Source organism: Tauraco erythrolophus, chromosome 4 (genome assembly GCF_009769465.1).
Source record: "Tauraco erythrolophus isolate bTauEry1 chromosome 4, bTauEry1.pri, whole genome shotgun sequence".
NCBI classification, from domain to species: domain Eukaryota; kingdom Metazoa; phylum Chordata; class Aves; order Musophagiformes; family Musophagidae; genus Tauraco; species Tauraco erythrolophus.
The window spans coordinates 18,035,930-18,059,871 of record NC_141468.1 but is presented as its reverse complement, the minus strand read 5'-3'; the positions used below and the strand labels follow the sequence as shown (position 1 = coordinate 18,059,871).

Genomic DNA, 23,942 nt, shown 5'->3' with positions numbered 1-23,942 from the left:
CTTGCCTTTCTAGGAATATCTCTCACCTGTGTAATGCCATAGCAGTATGGAGGTGCAGCCCCTGAGCCCAGGCACCGAGACAAGGTGCCTGCCCCACAACAAGGGTAGGTTGTGAATTTGCAGTATTATCAGCTGCTTCATAGTAACTCCACTAGACTGACTCTTACTCCATAGTAAATTAAAAATAGCTGAATGGAAGAGAGACTATCTACCTGGCACCATCACCACAGTGTAGCATCATGTCTTCTCCTAACCTTTGTCCTGAAGGATATCAACTGTTTATCTCTTGTGTTTCGATTTACAGCAATGCCTTCTCCTCAGCGTTTCAGTGGTGAAAGCATTGTCATTTGGAGCGACCTTGACATTACCATCTCTGTGCCATGGTACATCGGGCTGATGTTCAGAACCCGGAAAGTCAATGGCATGTTAATGCAAGCCAATGCTGGGGCTGCATCCAAGATCAACATTCAGGTAAAAATGTGGCTGCCTTTGGTTAGAAAAGAGTTAAGAAATTCTCCCCCATCAGTGGATATGGTCACATAAACAACATGGCTTCGTCCACCCAGCTAAATGCACATCAGTAAATACAAATTATTTCTTCAGCCTTTTACAAAGACAAAAGATCAATGATGGAAAGATCATTGTAAAATTCAGATTAATTGGTTTGAGGTTATTTTTTTAAACAGAGGTAGTAGTGTGCGTTAATATAGATGCAAAAAATGTGTCTCTTGATTGTTTTGAGATTTTTTTGTCAGAAGAGTAAGTTAGAGTCTGAATATTCAAAGTTATATGAGGAGTTATGGCAAGTGTTCCCTTCTTTACTGTTTGGTTTCTTTTCCCTTTTGGGTTGTCTTAAGAAAAGTTGTTATCTTGCCCTCTGCCCCCTTCTGCATCAAATACAAATATGTAGCAAAAAATATCCTTTTTTTTTTTTCTCAACAGATCCTGAACAGCTATGTGCAGTTTGAAGTGTACAGTGGCCTGAGCCAGGTTGCAAGTTTGAAGATGAGTCAGTTGCGAGTCAGTGATGGGGAATGGCATCATTTACTAATAGAGCTGAAGAGCGCTAAAGACGGTAAAGACATCAAGTACCTTGCTGTCATGTCTTTGGACTATGGGATGTACCAGGTAAGGCAGCATCATAACTTTGCCACTAAGCACTATTGAAATGTTTTTAGAAGAAAGTAGGATAAAAAATTGTTAGCAAAAACTTATGCTGAGCGCCATGTTCTGCAGTGATTTAAGCCTAATAAACTTATATTCATTTATTAAGCCTAACGATAAGATATCTTATGAATGAATCTGTAAAAAGCCACATTCAGATGTCTAGCTCCTCACTGCTTTGATGTTTTTTCTGTAATCTACTGTCAGCTACTGCTTGACTCCATGACTACAGAAAGTAGGCTGGCTGTGTCACAGAGGATGATAGCGCTTCTTATCGACTGTCCTTTTCCTCAACAGAGCACTGTGCAGATTGGAAATCAACTACCTGGACTGAAAATGAAAAGCATCATTGTGGGAGGTGTCTCTGGAGACCAAGTCTCTGTTCAGCAGGGATTTTATGGCTGTATGCAGGTATGAAATGAAAAGTGTCGCAACAACCTTTGAATTTTTAAGAAAATACCCATGTGAAAATGTGAGGTTTCCTTTTTCATCTATGCTCGAACATTTCTATTTCCTCCATCAAAATATCTAAGAATCAAAATATTAAAGCCCACTCACTTTCCCAGGTACAAATCTGGTCTCCTAGAGGAACAGCATTTAAAAAAAAGTCTGAGTTTACCTCATCAGGTGATGATTTCTGTAAAATGTAGCCTCATGGATTAATGGAAGTAGTGAAACACATAGTACTGTACTCTGAATGAAGACTCTAATTTAAAATTAATTGTCTTTTGTCACCAGGGAGTAAGAATGGGAGAGACATCTACAAATATAGCTACACTCAATATGAAACAGGCTATCAAGATCAACGTGAAGGAGGGTTGTGAAGTGGATAACCCCTGTGATTCCAACCCATGTCCCCAGCACAGCTACTGCAGTGACGACTGGGACAGCTACTCCTGCATCTGTGACCCAGGTAACCCAGTGACCGTCCCATGTGCTCATCCGGGAGATGGATCACGCCTTCATGCGCTATCAGAAGAGCAGCAGCGGCAGCAGCAGCATGCTTGCAAAGTGCTCATCTTCTGATTCTTCCTCTTCTAAGTATTATCTTTCTCAGTCTTACTGTAGTACCCTTGAAACTGCAGTCATGGACTACAGATCATTTGTTCTAGGCAACATTTCAACGAAACAAAAAGACGGTCCCTGGTCCAAAGGGCTCTTTCTGTGCACCTCGCATTTTGATTTTGTCTGTTTTCTTTTTCTTTTTTCTTTTTCTTTCCCAGCCTTTTCTGCTGTTGCATTTCAGTCTCACACTCTGCATCCTAATCGAGATACTTTGAATGTTTTCTCTGTTTTGGTGCAAGTAGCCAGCACACGCTGTCAGCACTCAGCACAGTCACCTCCCATACATGCAGAGAGAGAATACAGAACTATTTGTAACACATGCTCTGAATATAAAATGGGAAACCAAAGGCACAAGGAAGCCCCAAGCATGTTAACAGACTGTCGAAAAGAGCAGCCCACTATCTTTTTTGCTGAGAGGCAAAAGAGCACCTTCTTTCTGACAGTTATCTCAGGGGGAATATACTGATTATTGAAGATGCGTTATTAGTGTATAAGCTTAAAATAGATGGTCTTTTGGAGACATGCTAATCGTAAATTACAATGGTTGCTGTAATTTTATGACCTTGTCTCCCCAGGGTACTTTGGAAGAGACTGTGTTGATGTATGTAACTTGAACCCATGTGAGCATGTCTCCACGTGCGTGCACAAACCTAGCTCATCCCATGGCTACACCTGTGAATGTGGACAAAGCTACTACGGACAGTACTGTGAGAGCAAGTAAGAGGATTATTTTTGTTCTTGGTTTCTTGATCCTTCCAGGTAGCTCTTCTTCTAAGGCAGTGGTCCTCCCACTTCCTCTTCTGCTTCGGTTGGCTTTCCTGTTACGATTTGAGTGTTCATAGTGGATGGTATTCGCAGGCTCCCTGCCCTTTGGTGCTCTTGAGGTCTCTTCCCAGAGACCAGGCCAACTTCCATATACCCAGGGACCGCTCTTCTTCAGCAGCAGCCCAGGGGTCTGACCAATTGTGCTGTCGCACACCACTGCATCTGACCCGTCCCTTCTGGTGGCCTTGGCCTGAGTTTGCTCTACGTCTCTCCTTCAGCCCTCCCAGCCTGCACACAGAGTGATGCACCCAGTTAGGTGGCCTGTGGCCAGATAAAATGGCTTTGCAGTTTGGGTCCAGTCCCTGGGCTGGCAAAAAGCCATCTCTTCTGGACAGTCTGGGAGGCCTATGTCCTGTTGCTGTGTGGGAGAAACGTGCAGATTCCCTCGTCACTGTATTCCTGGTCTCAGATGAGCATGCAGCAACCAGCCTTATCCCAGAGACAGCACTTTGATTTGCTGTAATATGGGCCATTCATGTTGTGCAAATGAAGTGCACTTGTCTGCCCATTTAGGAATAGCTCATGTGATGTTTCCTTCCCTTTGAAAACCACAAGCTTCTTCCTCTGCCTTTTGTTGTGTGGGCTTGCAAATGTTGGCCATGCTGTTGCCAGATTCGTCTTTCATGCCTCTCGATTAGCAACGCAGAGATGTTGTCCCTTGTCATTATCTGCTGACATCATGTCAAGTGCAGCATCATGGTTTTTCATATTATAAAGCATAGAAGTACAAACCTGGCAATTAGCGTAAACAGAATTCAGCATGGTCTTTGAAACAGATGGCAAACAGCTTTTCTTTCCTAAAATGAGCAGCGGGGAGGGGATTCCTTGTGCATTATGCTGGTCACAGACTCAGCAGTGTCGTCCTTCAGGCTTGCTTGACGAAAACTTCCAGATAGCAGAGACCTTAGTCGCTGCCCCGGCCCCTTCCCAGAGCCCTCCTTGTCAGCACTAGTGTTGGGGCATCTGTGGGACAAAGCTGCTCAGAAGCTCACCCAGAAGAAAGAGCACCAGCGAAAATGAGGGTTATCCTTCAGCAGGGGCAGCTTTTGCATTGCTGCAGAGTCTCTGACGAGCTGTGCTGCTCCACTCATAGTCTGAATCATAGTCTTTCATTCATAGTCTGGATCAAAGCTGCCACTCTTACCTCTTCCATGTCCCTACCACGTGTGTCCTCCTCCTCCCCTGTGGCAGACCAGGGCTTTCTAGACCCTGTGGTGAGCTAGCAGAGAAAGCCAGGTTGGCTGCAAGTTGTGCCTTCTCTTTACAGGGTGAGCTTGCAGCCAGCTTTGCACCTGAGCTGGAGTCCCCGCAGATTGGACAAGCACTGCTATCGACAGCAGGGCTGGGACAGGAACCTGTGGGGATAGGGGTGGGATATAAAGTGTTGGGGAGCTCTACCCCGAGGCTGTTTGTGGTGGTAGGTAAACCAGGACACCGGCTCAGTTGCCTGAGCTGTTGAAGTGCTAGCACAGCCCAACATAGGCTGTCCAGCCTGCCCCAGCCAGCGCTTTCTCCAGCAGGGGACTAGGGCTGATGGGACTGAGACCGTTTCCACTAGGCAGCGTGGGCCCCATCACCCTCTCCCAGAGTAAAGAGCACTTTATTTACTCATACAGATGTATACTCCTTATAAAGAGAAGCTAGTCTTGAGAACATTTAGAGAAGCATTCCTTCTAGGATTCTGTAGCACTGATATTCTTTATTTTCTTTTATTACAGTGTGTATATATTTATATATGTGTTGATTGTTGGCTGCTGCAGTAACATACATAATACTGTATAAGCTGATGGAGCTGGGTGCAGATTTGGCCCAAAGCTCTTTTTTTCCACCTTTTTAGAGGAAACTTTCTTTCAATGTGATTTTCTTTTATAGGATCGACCTGCCTTGTCCCAGAGGCTGGTGGGGAAATCCCATCTGTGGCCCATGTAATTGTGAGACTAGTAAAGGGTTTGATTCTGATTGCAATAAGACCAATGGAGAATGCCACTGCAAGGTAGGCAAAAGAAACCAGTCTTAAGTCAAAATTTCTTTAGTTTAAAAAGTAACTATACCACTAATACTTACAACAAGTTGGTATCTGAGACAAAGTACACACAGTTGTGCTTTGTATCATATATATATATATATGTGCACAGTGTAGTTAATCTTTACCTAAAACATTTTACTGGCACCGCCTTTCACAAAATCATACTGTGCAGCTCTTATCTTATTTGCGTTCGGAAAGCAAAACTGAGAGGATGAAAGCCTGGCTCTGATCTCTCTGAAGTGCAGCCTGGTTTATCGGGGGAGATCAGACCTGGGCACAGAGGAATGCTGGTGGTGTTTTGTGTATCACAAGTGAGTAACAGCCATGAAACAGCTCGGGCCAGCTGGGCGAAGCTCTCCCCTGTGCAATGGCCAGCAAAAGGCTTAGCAGCTGGCGAGAGGTAGATAATACGAGAGGCTGGATGCTTTCCTCAGTGCTGGTTCTGTCGAGTTTAAGAGGAATTTGCCGTGGACAGGCAGGGACAGACTGGGGACACGGGAGGGGAGGCACCTCCCTCCTGAAGGTTTTACAAAGGGCTTCTCACAATAGGGTTTACAATAGGCTTGAATGACATCAGAGGAGCTGGGCCGGTGCTGACGGGCAGCAAATCTGCCCCCGGACTCTCTTGCGAAATGCCAGCAGGACACGCAGCAACTGTTGCGTTAAATCGAGTCAGCGGGGTGCCAGCACCATGCTCTTGTGTCATCGCGTAACGCCTCGGATCAAAAGCCTTTACAGCTGCGATTTGAATATGTGACCATTGGCTGCTCTCCACCCTGTACGTGAAACACTAATGGGCAGTGCAAGAGGTTTCCTTACTGGCTGGTTCATGCCATATAAGAGTGGAATTGCAAAGCAGAGAAAACTGCAAACCCTCCAACAATACGTTTGCTGGGCACTGGCAGCAAGTACACAAGGAGTAATGTGGGCCCTCTGCCCCCACCGCAAATCGTGGTCCACACCCCGGGTCTCTGCAGCACAGGGCAGCCCAGCCATCCCCCCGGCGCTCAGCTCTGCCTCTTCACGGTGCCTGGGCTAACGCAGCACACTTCCCATAGCTATTACGTGTTCTGCTAATAGTACTATCATTATTATCCCGTGCTTTGCAAAATCAGCCCTTCTGTGATGCACATGCTGCTAGAGCAGGATTTCAGAAACGCAAGCAATTTGGAACAAAAGTCAAATACCTCATGTCTATCATTTTGTTTTTTCTAGGCAAATTACTACAGGCCTCAGAGCAGTGACACCTGCTACCCCTGTGACTGCTTCCCCTCTGGCTCCCACACGCGCGCCTGCGACATGGAGACGGGACAGTGTCCTTGCAAACCTGGCGTCATAGGGCGGCAGTGCAACCGCTGTGACAACCCGTTTGCTGAAGTCACTGTGAAGGGCTGTGAAGGTACCTCCTGCCCAGCAAGCGCTGCCAATCAGCCGGGCTGTAGCTGCAGGGCCAGAGCTGCTAGCAGCGGGCAGCTGCGGGGTGCACAGCGGTGGGCGTGCAGCTGCATCCTGGGGCACGTGTGAGCCCAGCCAGGTGGCTCCAGCAGCGGCAGTGGGAGCTGCAGCAGCCTAAACATGTGCCCTTCCTCCTGAGACTGTGCCAGTATGACTCATGGGGGCTGGGGAAAAAGGAAAAAGCTCATATTTCTTTAATTTTCATCAAATGGAAATATAGCAAGCTTAGGCGGGAAGGCAAAGCACTAATCCCAATTTTACTTGAAAGCTGAGTTCATCTGCCAGCGCATTGTATTGCTGTGCTGCAGCGGAAGAGGTGGGTGAGGGGCCTCGCACCTCCTGCCCGCAGAGGCTGTGCCGCACACCTAGTGCATTCTGCCTTTCTTCCCCATCTTGCCCATCCTGCCTTTCCTCTCACCCACCCACCCACCCACCCACCCACCCTCCTCCTGCGATCAGCACAAAGCTGCTGCAGCCGCCAGCTTGCCACAGTGTGTGGGTGAAATGAAGGGAAGGTGTTTTCCCACAATAAAGGAGCAGGCAGAGATAGGCAGAGCCAAAACGCAGAACCCCATAATCATCCTGAGCTCTCCTCTGCCTTTACCTGTCTGCCCACACTGCTGGATAAGGAGCAGCTGATGGGTAACAGCTTGGAAGGCACTGCAGAGGGCAGGTATCCTGACAGGGTTTGGGAATTACAGGAAGGTCCTTTAGGCAGGTTGAAATATCTCCTTGTTGTGATTTTTATCTTGTCAGAACAATTGCATCATTTCTCTTTCTGCTTTCAGTAATTTATAATGGCTGTCCCAAAGCTTTCGAGGCTGGTATTTGGTGGCCACAGACCAAGTTTGGCCAGCCAGCTGCTGTGCCGTGTCCTAAGGGATCAGTGGGTAAGTTCCCTGGGTAAAACATTAACAACTTTATCTACATGCCTGTTTGAGGGGGAAAAAAAAAGAAAAAAAAAGTGTACATAGGGAATGGCATTAATTCATTATGTCTAGAGATTACAGCATAGGTCATTCACATCGCAAGCAGAAAAGTTTAGCTAGCTGAAACTCAAGAATTGTTAAAATACATTTGGAATAGTAGCAAAAAATAAATACAAAAGAACAGCAGATAAAGACATATAAAGGACAGAAATTCTGTATCTGTGTTTCAAAAAAACACAGTCCAATTTTCTGTTTTCTGTTTACCCTATCACGCAATTTTAACACATGTAACTTTTAGTTTCTAGCGACTTCTACGTGTTCTTTAGTGATAGGCTCCTCTGGGCAAAGATAAGATGAGGAAAATCATTTATGTGACGATTGCTTTGCTAGCATTGCAGGCTAATAAAGCTAAGAGTTACAACAGAACTTGCCATTTTCCACCCAACGTCTTTTCTCTAACCCATAATTCAGATGGCTGAAAAATGCATTTTATGAAGCATATGGGCTGTGTCATTTTGTACAGCAAGCAAATGACAATCTGGTTTTTCACACACGTCTCTGAAAATATTGATCAGATTTTGGAAAACAGAGTTCACAATCTTTTCCGAAGGCTGTTCTGTGGCAAATGAAACCTCTGTCTCATTTCTGGGCCTGGTAACTCTCTGCTGCGAGCTCTCCTCAGGCTCAATGAGTTATAAATGATTATTTGACTTCCTGAAATATTGCTGGGGGTAGGTCACTGCTTGTAGATGTGCAGAAGTTTTGTGATCAACCAAGTTCCTGTTCTGAGTATTTTAGGGGATAGAATTGATTATTATTTTTGTTACAGTGAAGAGTATTTACATTATTAAATAGTATAAAGTTGAATTAAAGTAAGTTTTCTGCACTATTTTTGTGGTTGACCGCAGTGTCTCTTCTAGCAAATAGGCTTAGAGTACTTATAGGAATTGCATATTTTAGATGAATTTTACAGAACGTTCAAAAATAGTAAGCCTTATAATAGTGAATGTTCAGACTAACAACCTGATGCTTAATTGTATTTGCCTAATCACGAAAGACAAATAATATCATTAGATACTGTCTAATTAATTGTAATTCTTATTTAGATATTAGTAGTTAAGTGGCTTAGATACATACAATATGTTATGTGCAAATTAACTAGCACAATGTAAATTTTGAATTTGATAACTTGCAATTCACTGTGAAGGATCCGCAGCCGATAATCACGTTTTAAAATAGTACAACATAATGGGCTAAATTAAGCAGAAAACTGCTCATAGACCATTCACAAGTAGCAAAAGGCAATTATACGTGTTGCCTGAAGTGTTTACCACATGCAGCATGCGAATGTGCTGGCATGTTTTGACATGAAGACAGCATTTATCTGGGAGGTCTTCCTGTATAGGCTATTATACAGAAATCTGAGCAGGGATATGTTTTCAGAAATAGTCAGGAAGTGCACAGTCTTTCTCATATTTGGTATAAATAAATTGCTGAATTCATTTGAGAACGTTAGGGCAGTGAGGCTGAGAGCGGTTAGACAGATCTTGAAGTTTTCTGTAAAGCCTAGGGAAAACGATTCATGAAGATGAGTAGTCTTTAACTTTTCTCAGACAGGAATCCCAGTTTGGAAAGTGAAATATGTGCGTAGCTCTAAGAAACTTGTAAAGGATGCGTGAAATCTATGAAGATGTACCCAGCACAATTCAGAACATTATTTACCATTAACGTTTTGTTTCCTTCAGGAAACGCGGTTCGCCATTGTAACATTGAAAAGGGCTGGCTGCCTCCTGAGCTTTTCAACTGCACCACCAGCACTTTTGTGGATCTAAAAATCATGGTAAACTGTGTTTTCTTGGTTCTGCCTTTATTTTATAAATTATCATCAGTTCAGATTCCAGTTTGATACCCCTGCACTCCATCTTTTGACGGAGTCCTTGAACCTCCTCATTTCCCATCAGAACCCGGGTGCTTTTCTGGCTCTCAGTTACATTTTCCATTGAATTGTCCTGTCCATCCTTTCTCCAGACAACCATTTTGATCAAACAACTCTTTTGTGCCAAAAATCCCTAAATGATGATTATCTTTGCAACTAGAAAGAAAAAAAAAGATACATCATTGGATTTTTTCTTCCTTCTTGTCTCTGATTCAGAATGAGAAATTACACCACAATGAGACCAAGATGGATGGAGACAAAACCATACGGATCGTGAGAGTGCTGCAGAATGCCACCAAATACACACACCGCTTGTATGGCAATGATGTGAGGACAGCTTACCAGATAATGATCCGAGTCCTCCAATATGAGAGCCAGCAGCAAGGGTTTGACTTGGCAGCCACGAGAGACGTGGAATTCAATGAAGTAAGAGAGATACTGTATACTGTGCTGAGCCTTTACAGTTCCCCGTAAAAGTTTTATGGTGGATAATTAAATTTATCTTTGACCAAAGTGGAGTGAATATCCTGAAATTGCTTAATATGTTTCACAAAGGAGTCAGTCTTCTCAGTTTAGAATGGGAAGTTGGTTACGCATGTGTGTATGCACACATAATAAATATCATCGTAATAGCAACCCAAAGGAAAATTCCTTAAATGAAAAAATACCAAAGTTGATGTGTTGTTCCTGGATAAAATACCTTTGTGTACTGTATTCAGTTTTGTTGGAAAACCTGCCTAATGTGATCATTTTCATTTAAATGTCCAGTGAACTAAATCTGAGCCAGTTGCTGACTTTGAAGGTTTCTTATAGTTCAGTTTGGAAACACTCGAGTCATGTTTATTAAAGAGTTGGTACACTGAAAGACACTCCATACTGTATTGATACTTTACGTGATGCAGGCACATACAAAAATGCATGCCAGAGGGCTTCTGCTAGTCAGAGCATTCATGAAAGACCCAGTTATTACAAAAGACCTCACCAGGTCTAGAGAACAAGCTGTAGCACCCTCCCTGTCTGGGGGAAACACATAGTTGTGGTGGAAAAGTGTGAGACGTGGAAGAAGCTGGGAGTTTTCTGTGGTCTGAAAACGTGAAGATTGGATGACTCATGTCAGGCTCCTAGAGCTCTCCTCATTGCCATGTGTGCTGCGAGGTACTGCTGTCCATGCTTGCCAATACTATTTCCAAGATCCTAACCATGGCGCAGCACAGATTCCAAGCTAAAACATCCTACTGCACCCATCCTGGCAGAGCCCAGAGCTCAGACACCACAGTAAGGATGCTGGAACAACCCTCCATGGCCCATGACTGGCCTCTCTGCTGGCCAAAGGTGGTGATACTCCCTTTGAAGCTGTGCTGCACCCAGCTTGCTACTCACAGTGCTCCAGGAAGACCAGCCAGGTCAGGCAGACTTTGGAGTGAACTTGGAGACCCTTTCCAAGGCCAAGCTGCACCAGGAGAGGGTGTCCCTGGGGAGGTGGGAGCAGAAGGAAATGTGCCTGAGAAAATTCCTCAGTGTCTTGGGCTGTACAGTCAGCAGAGAGTGGAAAACTTCTGAAATGTTAAACATTTTAGATGCACAAGATTTTAAGAGATTGAGTTTTTCCTTTCCTAAGGACACACTGCTAACAAACTTGTACCTGTGGGCTGTCAAGTGAATGAGTACCCCCATTCAGATCTTGAGAAGGAACTTCATTTTTAGCATGTTTTGTTAAGTAAAAATAAGAACAATAAGGAAAAAAAAAATGGCTTGGAAACCTCTGCTTTAATTTATTATTCTCTGCACTTGACACCGAAACTCATACAGATGATATTTTCAAGAACTCCCTAAATATTTTTTAGGATAGGTCAGGAATTTGAAAACTAATTAATAAAGCTCATGAGAAAAAGGAGGTAACATCCTAGGCTGAGAGAGCACAAGGGGAGAAGGAAATTTTATTTTTTTTTATAGTCTCAGGTAGAAGCTTGAAAAATAGACAATAAAAAAAAATAAGTAACGTTCACAAACACCAAGGAGGCCTGGTACCAAGTACAGCATGTGTCTCCTGCGTTCCTGGGGAAGCATGTAGTGCTTCTCACCCAGGATAAAGGCAGTCATAGTGGCAGGCTCTTTTATCTCAGATGCACACTTGCAACCTCAGACAATGATTAGAGAATACAACATCTTCCCCATCTGCTTCTAAATGATGCTGAAATATTTGCTTTGGCTATTTTAGAGCTTGGGGTGATTAATTCCTACCATAATTTATGCAAATTTTACCTTAGTTAGGAATTAGGCTTCGACACAGCAGTGAAGTTCATGTGTACACCAAGATTAAAAACTTCTTAGTCCCTTTCCCATTTAAGCCATTTAACACTCTCTTTTGGGATCTTCTTCCATTCAGCCTGAGGGTCCCTTTACATATTCTTGTAAGAAAGGGCAGGTCCTCAGCCAGAACTTCCTTTTTAACACCATTTGTAAGCAACATAAAAATGGAGGGAGAACAACATGATTTCAGTTTTCTTATATATTTTCAAGTTTATATATGCAAATTAATATTCACTCTTGTCAGTCTTCACCATGTAATTTGTCCTAGTTATGCAGAAATCAACAAATTTAAAAAAAAAAAAAAAAGAGAAAGAAAGCACTATTGCTATCTATTGCTTTCTTTTGATTTTTAACATATCACATTATTTTGATTTCTCTGGGGGAGTTCTGTGTACATACCAAGCACCCTGCTCTTCTTGTCTCTCATCTCTCCGAGATAAAACATGGTTGGGTTTTCCTCTGCATTTACTTGCTAAGTTTCGTGTCATAAAGGGGAAAGAAAATAGGCAGTTCTCTTACAGCCTCCAATTTTGCCTTGCTTTGCTCATAAAAAGTTTGGAGGGATTTGCTTTGTGTAACAAAAAAACCTCAGGGTGAGTAACTGGTATGCATATTTTCATACGGCTGCAGTAGAACATGCCTGCATTAAAATATTTCATTATACGCTCACCTGAGGCAGTAATGCCAATCATTTTCAATATTCCTCACTTGAAACCCAGCACTTTGTTTGCTTCATAATTCAGGCTTGTACTTTGTTTCTCAGAATATCATCAAAGTGGGTAGTGCTCTACTGGACCCCAGCAATAAGGAGCACTGGGAGCAAATTCAGCGAACGGAGGGTGGCACCGCACACCTGCTCAGGCACTATGAGGAATATTTCAACAACGTGGCCCAGAACATGAAGAAAACCTACATGAGACCTTTTGTCATTGTTACCACTAACATGAGTGAGTATCTGTGTTGAAAACTGCCATTTTGTGTAAGAGCTTTAAAAATGTGCTGGGTAGAGGTGCTAGCTATTTGTTTTAGTAGTACCCACTGAGAAACAGCATACTTGGATTTTCTAATCTAATCAGTGCTTTCATTTCAAGTCAATTGGGCCTTGATCCATATCTCTCTGTTGCCATGGGGGCCTCCTGGGAGACGTCTGATCTGTTTTCTCTCTGGGCTGCGCCACTGCTCTGTGTGGCATTTTGTTGCAGCCACTGCTGCTAGTGTACAGATGGTAGGAAGGACAAGTTTATAAGTGAAGGTAATGCCTTTTGAGACCACCTATGTAGCTGAACATAGTAGATCATGTTTTTGAAAGAATCACACCACCCCCACCTGAAGAATTACTGCAATATCGAAAAAAAGAAACCTACTATTGATCATACACCTCTGATTTTCACATGCCTTCCTAGCCTAGAACCTATCCAGAAAATCATCCTCTGTAGAAATTCCTGTGCTGAAAGGTATTTTCTCAGAATCATCCCTCCAAGCCTTCAAACACCCTCCCAGCCTTGCAAAACCCATCATCAGAGCAAAATCCTTGGGATCCGAAATATCCAGAATGGGTCTAAACTGAGAAGGAAACATCAGACGTACTGAGACACCTTCCCCACCTGCTGCAGTAAATGCCTCCTCTGACAAGCAAAGAGCAGCTTCTGCACTTGCAGGACTGTGATGTGCCTCAGATGTCCCCGTGGTACACGTGCAAGTGAACCACTGCAACCATAGCCCAGTCGGCCTCTTTCCTCGTTTTCTCCCCTGCCCTCTCTATTTCATTTTCTTGCCAGGTACCAACAGTCTGAGCTATTCAGGTGTTGGTGACAGTCCTGCACTGAGTGGGAGGTGAGACTGAGTTGGGTGACCTTCAGAGCTCCCTCCCAAGCCACGTTGCTATCTGATTTTTCTTTCAGAGATGGTCTAAATTCTTATCAGCCTGAACTTGTATTTAACATTTCAAGCCACTGCTTTTATTTCAGACCTGAACAAGGGCTTATGTGCCCAAAAGCTTGTCTTATTTTCCCAACTACAGCCATTGGTATAAGAAGTGAGTTTACCTTTGCCTACAAACCTTGCCCTGAGCGTGCTTCATATCCACAGTCACAGGGGCATAAAAAGCAAAGTCATGAAACAGTCAAGCTACAAAGTTTATAAAGTCCTGTGTCAACCCCAGGGGGGAAGGATTATTGTTGAACTAAGCCAAAATGAAAGACTTTGATTCCTGTTTAATAAACCAAAAACTAAATACTTCCTTTTGATTCAGGACTATCAGAATCAAAATATTTTTATCTTCGTACTCAGAAAAAAAGTATGCACAGTATTTTAGTCAAACTGAACTGAGAGGAAAACAAAAAACAGAATTTCTTGCAGGTTGTAAATCGTGATTTTTTTTCAACCAGCTCTTCCTGAGTAAAAAGGCGTGAGCTTGGGAGGGATGAGGCAACTCTGGCCTGAAAGGGGTCTGTTTTCTTTTGAACAGTTTTTCCAGGTGAACATGGTGTTAATGGAGTTTCTTAATGGCTCATCTGGGAGTTATTTAGAGACTGGGAAAGGAATGGGAATTTGCAGATCTTAACTTGGATATTTCTTCATACAGAAACTTGCAGTGGATCACAGCTTTCGGTGTAGGGTTACCCCCAGGATTTCCAGCTTCTCACTTTTATTAGAACATCTAAATTGGCACTCAATGACTTCTCTTAAATGGGAAAGTTCAAGCCAACTCAGCTGCTTTTAAATATTTTGGCAGTTAGACAACAGGCAGAGCTGATGAGGTGAGCCAGGGAGGAACTGCTAGTGTAGAGGAAGGAGAACTGGAGGACTAAAGAGTAGTCTCAGGTAAAACCCAGGTTATTTTCTTTGCTTAGCTGACTTTGCAATTTAATAGATGCCAAAGAAGTGTATTTCTGAAGCAGCAGATTGAGCCTTCCCTACAAGAAGCAGTTCTGAAATTGGAACATGCCATTTCTGTATTTCCAATGTTTGCAGTATTGTTTTCCTAGTATGAGATACTGTCTTGCAAATTCCTTTCCACTGCAAAATAAATTTATAATTTGATAAACGTAACATAATGCTGACACATAAGCTTTTACTTGTCATTTAAGGTATTAGTTGAGAGAAATTAAATTTGACTTTGTATTTTAGGGTTTAAATTTCTTTTCTGCATTGTGCAGGTATTTTAACCTTTCAATCATGTTTCATTTTGTCACAATATCATATTGAAAGCATTGAAGTTAATTTTATGGGACACTTTTTTTCCTCCAGTTATTGCTGTTGACATCTTTGACAAGTCTAATTTCACGGGAGCTAGAATACCACGATTTCATGAAATTAAAGAAGATTATCCAAAAGATTTGGAGTCATCTGTTGTCTTCCCTGCTACTTTGTTCAGACCTTCAGACAGGAAAGGTAAAACCCTTCTGCTGCTGTTCGGAGGGCAATTTTGACTAGCTCCCAAGGAGCATGACTGATCCTTGTGAAGCAGAGTGGTACTAGGGTGAGAGCACAGAGACCCTCTACACAAGTGAACATTATTTAGGGATGGAGCAGCTGTGCATACTTCTGAGGCATTTTGCCTGCCGGCAGTGATGGGAGCATAGGGGGCTGCGTAACTGGCTGTACCTGTCTGTCAGGTCTTGCTTGCAGCCCTTCAGAGAGCCCTGTCTGCCTCCGTTCCCAGCAGGATGGGATGGGACAGGACAGCTACCCGGAGCCTGCAGCCCCACTGCCACCTTCCCCCAGTCCCTGCAGAGATGGAGGGAGGCGATGCAAGAGATGGAGAATTCAAATCTGGGAGCAGAGCTGTGTTAACAGAACCAGACAGCAAATAAAAGTCTTGAGCTGCGCAGGGAGAAGAGTGAGGAGGGTGAATACATGGGGAAGTACCTGCTTCCCGGTGCCTCTGGAATACCCCGAGATTGCTGAGAGGAATCACAACTTACCTTGGGCAAGGGAAGAGAGAGAGAGTAACTCATAGTGCAATAATAATACACGTACCATGGCTGAACATCCTCCGAATGGGGAAATAGTAACACTTGTGAAAATAACACATCATAATTAATAAGTTAATATACTTTATGACTTTTTCCTCAGAAACAGGGCTCTTCCTTGTATGACTTGTATCTTTTCTGTAAGAAAAAAGGGAATGTGAATTTTAAGAGATACTGCCAAAACTGAAAGCTCATTATATGACAGAATTAGCAGAGAGCAATCCCATGTGACCAATTGGTGTATTCATACCACTAGTTTTGCCATATATAAAGGTACATACAATTTAATAGCATGTGTATTCTTTTAAAGTTGTCCTGAAATCATGCACAAAGTATTTATATACTTCTGGATCTTCCAGCTTACAAATGGCTTATTTTCTAGCTAGACTAAATGGTTATTCATGGTTCAATGGTTCTTTGATTATCAGCTATATAACTATGAAATGTGCTAAAATTTTATTAAAAATATCAAATATATTAGGAGGATGCTCAGTGCTGTAAGCCTAGAGTTATAACAACAGTAACATCTCTGTATCTTTGCAAAGCAAAATTACCAGTTTAAATGGTAGCTCCGAAGCTGTGTGGAAAGAATTTAATATTTGTGTTAATTCCATAGCAGTGCCTACAATGAAGCCTTCAAATCAAAAATTATCCTCTAAGGTGAACAGTGATGCACTAAGCCCTGAGGGTGCTTTTGCGAAGAGAAGGAAGCGGCACCCAGATGACTCAACACATCATACTGTTGCCATGGTCATTATATACCGAGCCCTGGGACACCTCCTGCCCGAAAACTATGATCCTGACCGAAGGAGCTTGAGGTAAGCTTCAGACTTGTCTGTGAGTTGTTCAGACGCCTTCTTCCACATGCTGTAAGTGTGCAGGGGAGGCAAAGCAGCTTTTATAGTGACCAAATGTCACCTGTGCTGCAGCTGTCACCGCAGTACTGTCTCTCGTCCTCCTCTGGCACACTGTGGAAGAATAACGTCAGTAGTGCCAGCAGCTTATGGAAACACAGCTGTGTGGAAGGCTGATGGTCCATCTACTTCACTTTCTGACTGGAAGCGACTGGAAATCTTTTATTTGGAGAACCTACCAAATCAGTGCTTTGCATTTTCATGTTTAGGTCACTGTGCAATTTTTCTCTTTTTGCAGATTGCCAAATCGCCCTATTATTAACACACCTGTAGTGAGCACAGCCATTCACAGTGACGGGGAGCTTCCTCCCAACCTGGTGGAAAAGCCCGTCATAGTGGAATACACCATGCTGGAAACAGAGGAGAGAACAAAGCCTGTCTGTGTCTTCTGGAATCACTCCATCACGTATGTGTCCTGCTTGCTTTAGGCCTGTGCCTGGCAGCTGTCTCAGTAGCAGACAGTTCCACCCAGGAAGATTATTCTAGAGGAAAACCCTTTTGCTCATTTTATTCAACTGGCAACTGATTCCTAGTGGACTTGAGCTGTGTAGTCACTTCCCACCAACCAGAGAAAAATGAAAATAATTATCATAACTCTTCAAACAAAGGATTAGCCATGTGATTTCTGACGAACACAGTGTCATCCTGTCTTTCTGCAGGCTTCATTTTCACCCATCAGTAATAAATCTCACAATTTCCTTGTATTTATGCATGCTTTTGGCCCACAGGTGTATCTCTGGATGGGCATAGCCTGACTCCATTGCCTGAATTCATGGCTCGTCTGAGGTCCATAAATCGTGACTCTCCTTGCCCCATGCCCTCATTTTAGGATGGCATCTTCAGGAGATGATTCAGTCTTACATACATGGGCTGCATCTCCTCCTGTTACACTCTAATAACTATGGACAGAATACCTGGCAAGCAGGCACTCACCCTTGACGCCTCAGCCAGGGCCAGTGCAAAAAATTACAAACCCAAGTCTTCATGTGAGTAAAAAGGAGGACTGAGGTTTTGCAGATGAAATTATGTGAGTACAGATGATAAAGTTTTGAATCTCAAATTTTTGCATCAAAAGACAACCCGAAGACATTTGTGCCGATAGGAAGCAGCTTACTTTTCCTTCCGTCAGCTATTGTGGATTTGTTTTCGTTTGTTTTAGTGAAAAATTGGAGGGAGAGGAAATATCTTTTTTAGATATCTTTTAGACCTCTTCCAGTTGTTAGGAAGCAATCTTAATACATAAGCAGAGAGTATTTGACTCTCTAGGAGGGAAGTGTGAGGGAAAAGACGAAATATTCTGAAAATGGCTTACTTAGATCTTTTGTATTCAGTAAAGTTAAAGATACAGACATTTTTCTTGAAAACATGAAAAATGTTAAGAACTGTATATGCTCATGTTTTGTTGGATTTATGGCATTGTGGAAACAGCACAGTTCTGTTGTAGATATTTCGAGAGCGTGGATAAAACAAAAGAAAATGTGTTGAGAGGTAGCTACACGCTTTGCATGTTATGATTTCACAATATTGTAATGTCATGGGTTTAACGCGGCCAGCAGCCAAAGACCATGCAGCCGCTCGCTTACCCTCCCCTGCCTCAGGGGGTGGAGGGGAGAATTGGAAGAGTGAAGGTAAGGAGATTCATAGGTTGAGATAAGAACAATTTAATAAGTGAAATAAAATAAAAATAATAATTATAATAATAGAATATGCAAACGAGTGATGCATAGTGCAGTTGCTCACCACCCACTGACCAATGCCCAGCCCGTTCCCGGCTAGCGATCGCAGAGGAGAGAAATCCCAAAACCACAATCCTGGAAAAGAGAGAGAGCCAGCCTCCCAACCAAGCCACATTTATATATTGAGCAGGACATCACATGGTATGGAATATCCCATTGGCCAGTCTGAGTCTGTTGCTCCCTCCCAGCTGCTTGTGCACCTGCACGCTGGCAAAGCATAGCAAGTTGAAAAGTCTTTGATTTCTTAGCAATAACTAAAACCGTTAGTGCATTATCAACATTCTTCTCATATCAAATCCCATACTAAATCCAAAACACAGTGCTATTCTAGCTACTAAAAAGAAAACTAACTTTATCCCAGCCGAATCCAGGACATGTAACTATTACATGTATCATGCAGTTTTCAACCTTAACACCAGGTATATAGTGAGAGGATGATACTGTCTGCCCAGGGTAAGAGGAATAGCTGATACTGGTCTCCTAATGATCCAAAAACTCTAGTAAAACTATAGAAAAATCTTTTAAAAGGCAATATTCTATGCTGGAAATAAAAGAGCAAACTAACCTAGGAAATGTTTGCCTCCCATTCAAAAGCTTCAGGAGATTATATCATTGAAAGGATCGAAGAAGCAACAGAAATCTCTTATGTTAGCAATAATAAACTATTTGCCTGCATGTAAAGTACTGTAATTGCTGCTCTGTACAGATGATTCTGCCAACTATGAGGGAATGGCAAGTCCTTTTTCATAAATTTTTAAACATTGTATGGGCTTGAATAGCTCATTAGTTCTAAAGTGATTCATCTATTAGCTATTTGCTGGCAACTTCAATGGCATTGTTGTCTGTGTTGCCTCTTCCTACAGCCACAATTAAAAAGCAACTCTTAAACTGCATGTAACAAAAGTTTTTAAAAAGTGAGTACTTTTCAAGAGAAAGTGGTATTTAAACTATTTAACAAATATTTTATTGCTGAGTGAAAAAAATCTCCTGTAATATCTAATTAAAAACTCTTTTCAGTAACAACAAGAGTATTTTTATTGATCATTGACTTCAGAATACAATGATTAATATTGATACAAAATAATTTCTGAAGTCACTAGAGTTAACCAAGGCTAAAAAGGAAACAATTTTTAAGGAAGCAGTTTCTCCCCAATGTTAATGCAAGAGATCTCCTGACAGAAAGTATTATTTACTGTTTTTAACCTTTTCTTGTCTACTTTTTAGAGGTACGCTATGATAAAATCGTACTACTGCTGAAACATATTTCATATAACAGTTTTACAAGCAGTGTCTAAATCTAGGGAAGTAGAGATGACTCAAAAACATGTCTATCTCTGTGTTTTTTTTATTTTTTTTACCCTTGTTACATCCAGTTTGCTCTGTACAATCACTTCCCCATATTGCTTGTGTGGTCACTGACCCAAAAGCAAAGGTTGTTTTTTTTAAACTCAAACCAAATTGTTATAAAACCAAAAAATTTGGTCAGCAAAGCCAGGTGTCATATCAGAAACTACTTCAACTGAAGGCTTTTTACGTTGATGATGCTCTTTCAGGCAGGTGACAGCTATAAATATTTCTGTCTTGGTACTTACAGTCCTCTCTGGTTACAGAAGAAGAGCTTCAATAGCAGTAGGAGGTGAGGGGAGATCAGAGGATGGGTCTCAGAAATGCCATTTTTTTCCCTGCAGGATTGGTGGGACAGGTGCCTGGTCTTCCAGAGGATGTGAGCTGTTTTCCAGAAACCAGAGCCATATTGCTTGCCAGTGCAACCATATAACCAGCTTTGCCGTCCTGATGGACATTTCGAAACGAGAGGTGGGTGATGCCAGACTCGGGATTTTTGAGAGCTTTGGTTTTCAAGAACATTGAGCTAGAGCTTGGGCTTGAGCTATGAACCTGACTCAGAGCATTGTCAGTAGGTCGATCCCATGTTGCAGCATGTCAGGAGCGTGTTGCCCCATGCCTAACAGCACCTGCCGTTGGGTCTGCTGAGAGGAACTTCTTACCTGGTTGGTGCAGGACGCAGCCGGCAGTGCAGAACTGTGCCAGGCTGTGCTGCAGAGAGCTGTATGGAGAAGGGAGTGAGACAAGGTAGTTGTGAGACACATGGTGGTTGTTATTAGGTCCATCTAGAATTACAATAGTGGGGACAATGACATAACACCATAGGTTTTTCAGCATCTCAGGACAGCCTTAACAGGGGCAGTCCAGCATAAAATTCACCGGGATTCCTGCTTAACTGTCTGGGTACTGCCCATACACGTTCAACATGCTGAGTAACTTAAGAGGTGGCATTGTCCTCTCCTGTTGGTCCTAAAGCAAATCTCTAAATTGGCTCAGTAGTAATGAAAACATTGACTTTCCAAGTAGTAGATTCGACTGGAGGAAAAGGAATGAAAGACCCCCAGAGGTCCTGTCAATCTGTCTTTCTACAGAATGGGGAGGTGCTTCCTCTGAAGATCGTCACTTACACAACCGTATCCATCTCGCTGGTGGCTTTGCTGATCACCTTCATACTGCTGGTCCTGATCCGCACGCTGCGTTCCAACTTGCACAGTATCCACAAAAACCTGGTGGCTGCCCTTTTCTTCTCTGAGCTCGTCTTTCTTATTGGAATCAACCAGACTGAAAACCCGGTAAGAGTTGCTCTGTGCTAACTGCTGGAGTTCTTGTCAAGCTTTAAATCAGGGGATTCATAATGTGACTTTTACCTGCTCTCTTCTGTTTCATTTTTTCTTTTTTTTTTCACTTCTGCTTGGCCTCAACAGTCATTTGAAAAACGTCAGACTTTTAATATATTCTTGTATGTTTTACATGATTAATAGCAGCACAAGGAGATAGGACTATATCTTATTTTCACAGAGCAAGTGACAGCAACCCTGTTGAAGACTTATCCCAGGAACTGAACGCTGAATACTGATTTCTTCCTTCCTTTCTATCGATATGTTTTCTGTCTTGCTTTGTCTGTTCAGTAGGAGGCTTTCCAGTTTCTCCTGCAGCAGGTACCTCAGAAGCCCAAACAGCTCCTGGTGTTGACTGGTAGGTTGTCAACTGTGTTGCTGTGCAGGTGCTAATATGCATGTTGCACACTCACCATGGCCACTGGGGAGAAGCCACTTGCCAGGCGTGGGACAGCTTGCTACCTAGGAGACCTGTCGCTTTGCTTTGTACTTTCCAGCCACAGTGATTATTTGCTTTAGCCCGTCATATCTGCTGCCAAAGCTTAGTGCAGGCACCTCCAGCATTGTGCATGTCAAGAAATGCAAGCTATGAATGGACTGGATATGAGATATACGCTCCACGTGAAGCGTGTATGTTCATTGCTACCTTAACTATGTAGCATTGTATGTAGTATTGCTGCTAATTCTTAGTAGCACTTGTCTCAAAAGTCATGGTTACCATGCAGTTAGGTGCGAAACAAGCAGGCGAGGGTTCCAGCACTGCCAAGCTTCACAGTCGCCTTTACCAGTCAGTAGACAGATGGGGGATGACATGCACTAAAAAATATGTCCTTAACAGATATGAATGATATTCAAAATGTTAGTGTAGGGATTATCTGAGCACTCTGAAGAAAATTTATATTCTAGAAATCCTTTACTGTACACATTTCAGTCTAAATTTTGAGGAAGAAGTACAATCTTGAGATGAGAACATAAAAAATCAATCATACCGAGTCCACATTGTCCAAGCAGCAGAAATGGGAGAAAATACCGACATTCAATGGGTATCATCACCGTTATGGTAACGACACCATTGTGCCTGACCATGTAGCTTCACTTACTGTCTAACTTAAGCCTTAACTTAAGGTAACTTAAGTGTTACCCTGGTTTCTGATACTCATTTGAGTTATAACATGCATTTTAGAAAGTATCTGACCTTGACTTAGAGATTTAGTGTGATGGCAGTCTCTTACCTCTGTTAGTGTAAGGTGTCATAGTGTCTCATCCCAGTTGAACATGCTGTCAGATTTTGTCTAATTTCAACTTCCAGTAACTGGGTGCTGTCAAGACCTTTTCCTAGTAAATTTGAGAGACTTCTCTTACAAAAATTGTCTTCTCAGGAAGCCTCTGTCCAATAATATTTCTTTTGGAAACCTGAAGAAAATTAAGCTGCCTAAGTTCTTCAATTTCTAAGATTCACCTATTCTGTTGCCTTTTTTCTGGGTTTTCTTCCTACACTTTACCTTTTGGAAAATTATGAATGCTGAACTGGATGAAGCTTTCCAGCTGGTAGTGTCACTTCCAGTCTCATATTCTGATATTCCCCTGCACCAGGAACTTCAGTTATCTGCTGCTACAGTGAGGTCATCTGCAGTGACCTGCCCTCTGGAATTTGGTCTCCTATCATGTGTGACCCATGTTGTCTTTGTTTCATAGTGTACGAGTTTGCATATTGAAATAACTTTGCCCAAATGAACTCACCTTGCCAACTGATCCACAGCGCTCCGTGTAACTTGACCTTTGTCGTGCCTTTTTGAGCACACCACTCATTTTTCACTGCATTTCACTAGTGGGGAGTTTATACTCTTTCAGTTCTCCAACATGAATACTGAGGAGCAGCGGGACCAAGCCCACATCCCTGCAGGATCTTACCAAAAGTTATGCAGTAAAGGATGGCTCCTGATTACCAGGTTCCTTTCATAGTATCATGAAGCACCAAGCAGAGGCTTATAAGAGTAGTAAACCAGTTCATTATAGCAATACCACAAATACTCATGGTCATACTTGGTGAGACTGGTCTCTTTTGCTCCTTCCCATTTTCATGCTTTTGGGCTCATGGTGTGGTCATGTCATGTACTGTTACCAGGACTCAGTGAAACACCCCAAAGCTTTAACCCACTTGCAAAGAACTTTAAGTTACAGAATATATTTCATATGGCAGAAAGCCGCTCCTTACAGCCTACCCAGTCAATTTGAGAAGTTAGGAGGGCTGTAAGCCATGTCTGCCTGAAACAATTATTCATCTGTCTGTATGGAATGAGAGTTGTCTAACGAGTCATGCACTGATGAACATAAAGAGGGAAAGAATGCTGGAGCACAAATAATGCTACGCTGCTTGGCACCCAGCCTGGCTTTTATGGGTTTCTGTAAATTAACAGTCACATTTCTGGGCGAGGTTTTAGTCTTTCCCTGGACTATTGATAGAAAGTGATTTATTTTCTTTCTTTTTTCTTACCTGAAAAAGGTAATGTTCAGGTCAGTAGTCTACTCATATGCACGTGCTAGTAGGAACAACAAAAAAAAAGCCCTGCTTACATAGAGGGAAGAAAGGTTTTTGGTGAGCTACATTTTCAATAACGTTTGGTGTTATAATAAAGCTGATGGAGTAAGTGAATCCAGAAAGTTGGCAGTCTTTGTATGATTCCTTCGCTCTGCAACGTTAAACAGGGAAACTTACGTTTCTGAGCATTATACCATGAAAAAACACTAAAAAGTCATGCCAAAATCTGAAAGGAAGGTCAGTGCTGCACAGGAACAAAAGGATCCAAAACACAATGTAAAACATATTGAAACAAAAATTAAATGGTTACACAAAGTGCTCTTAATTCAAACTTATCAACAGATCCTTGGCAAAATCCTTTGTTCTGCTTCTAAAAGGAGAAGGTTAA

At 42.5% G+C, this 23,942-nt stretch overlaps 1 protein-coding gene across 1 annotated transcript in view; it reads left to right on the top strand.

The window, feature by feature from the left end:
* The window catches only part of CELSR1 (cadherin EGF LAG seven-pass G-type receptor 1), a 176,307-nt gene that overhangs the window by 134,523 nt on the left and 17,842 nt on the right, over nt 1-23,942 (top strand). Inside the window, exons 9-24 of the mRNA XM_086609920.1 lie at nt 305-471; nt 943-1,128; nt 1,462-1,575; nt 1,903-2,077; nt 2,805-2,946; nt 4,927-5,047; nt 6,296-6,479; nt 7,324-7,425; nt 9,210-9,304; nt 9,617-9,826; nt 12,474-12,657; nt 14,960-15,103; nt 16,301-16,502; nt 16,837-17,004; nt 20,023-20,149; nt 20,770-20,970. Coding sequence (XP_086466046.1) covers nt 305-471; nt 943-1,128; nt 1,462-1,575; nt 1,903-2,077; nt 2,805-2,946; nt 4,927-5,047; nt 6,296-6,479; nt 7,324-7,425; nt 9,210-9,304; nt 9,617-9,826; nt 12,474-12,657; nt 14,960-15,103; nt 16,301-16,502; nt 16,837-17,004; nt 20,023-20,149; nt 20,770-20,970 — 2,522 coding nt within the window. The remainder of the gene's footprint in view (nt 1-304; nt 472-942; nt 1,129-1,461; nt 1,576-1,902; nt 2,078-2,804; nt 2,947-4,926; nt 5,048-6,295; nt 6,480-7,323; nt 7,426-9,209; nt 9,305-9,616; nt 9,827-12,473; nt 12,658-14,959; nt 15,104-16,300; nt 16,503-16,836; nt 17,005-20,022; nt 20,150-20,769; nt 20,971-23,942) is intronic.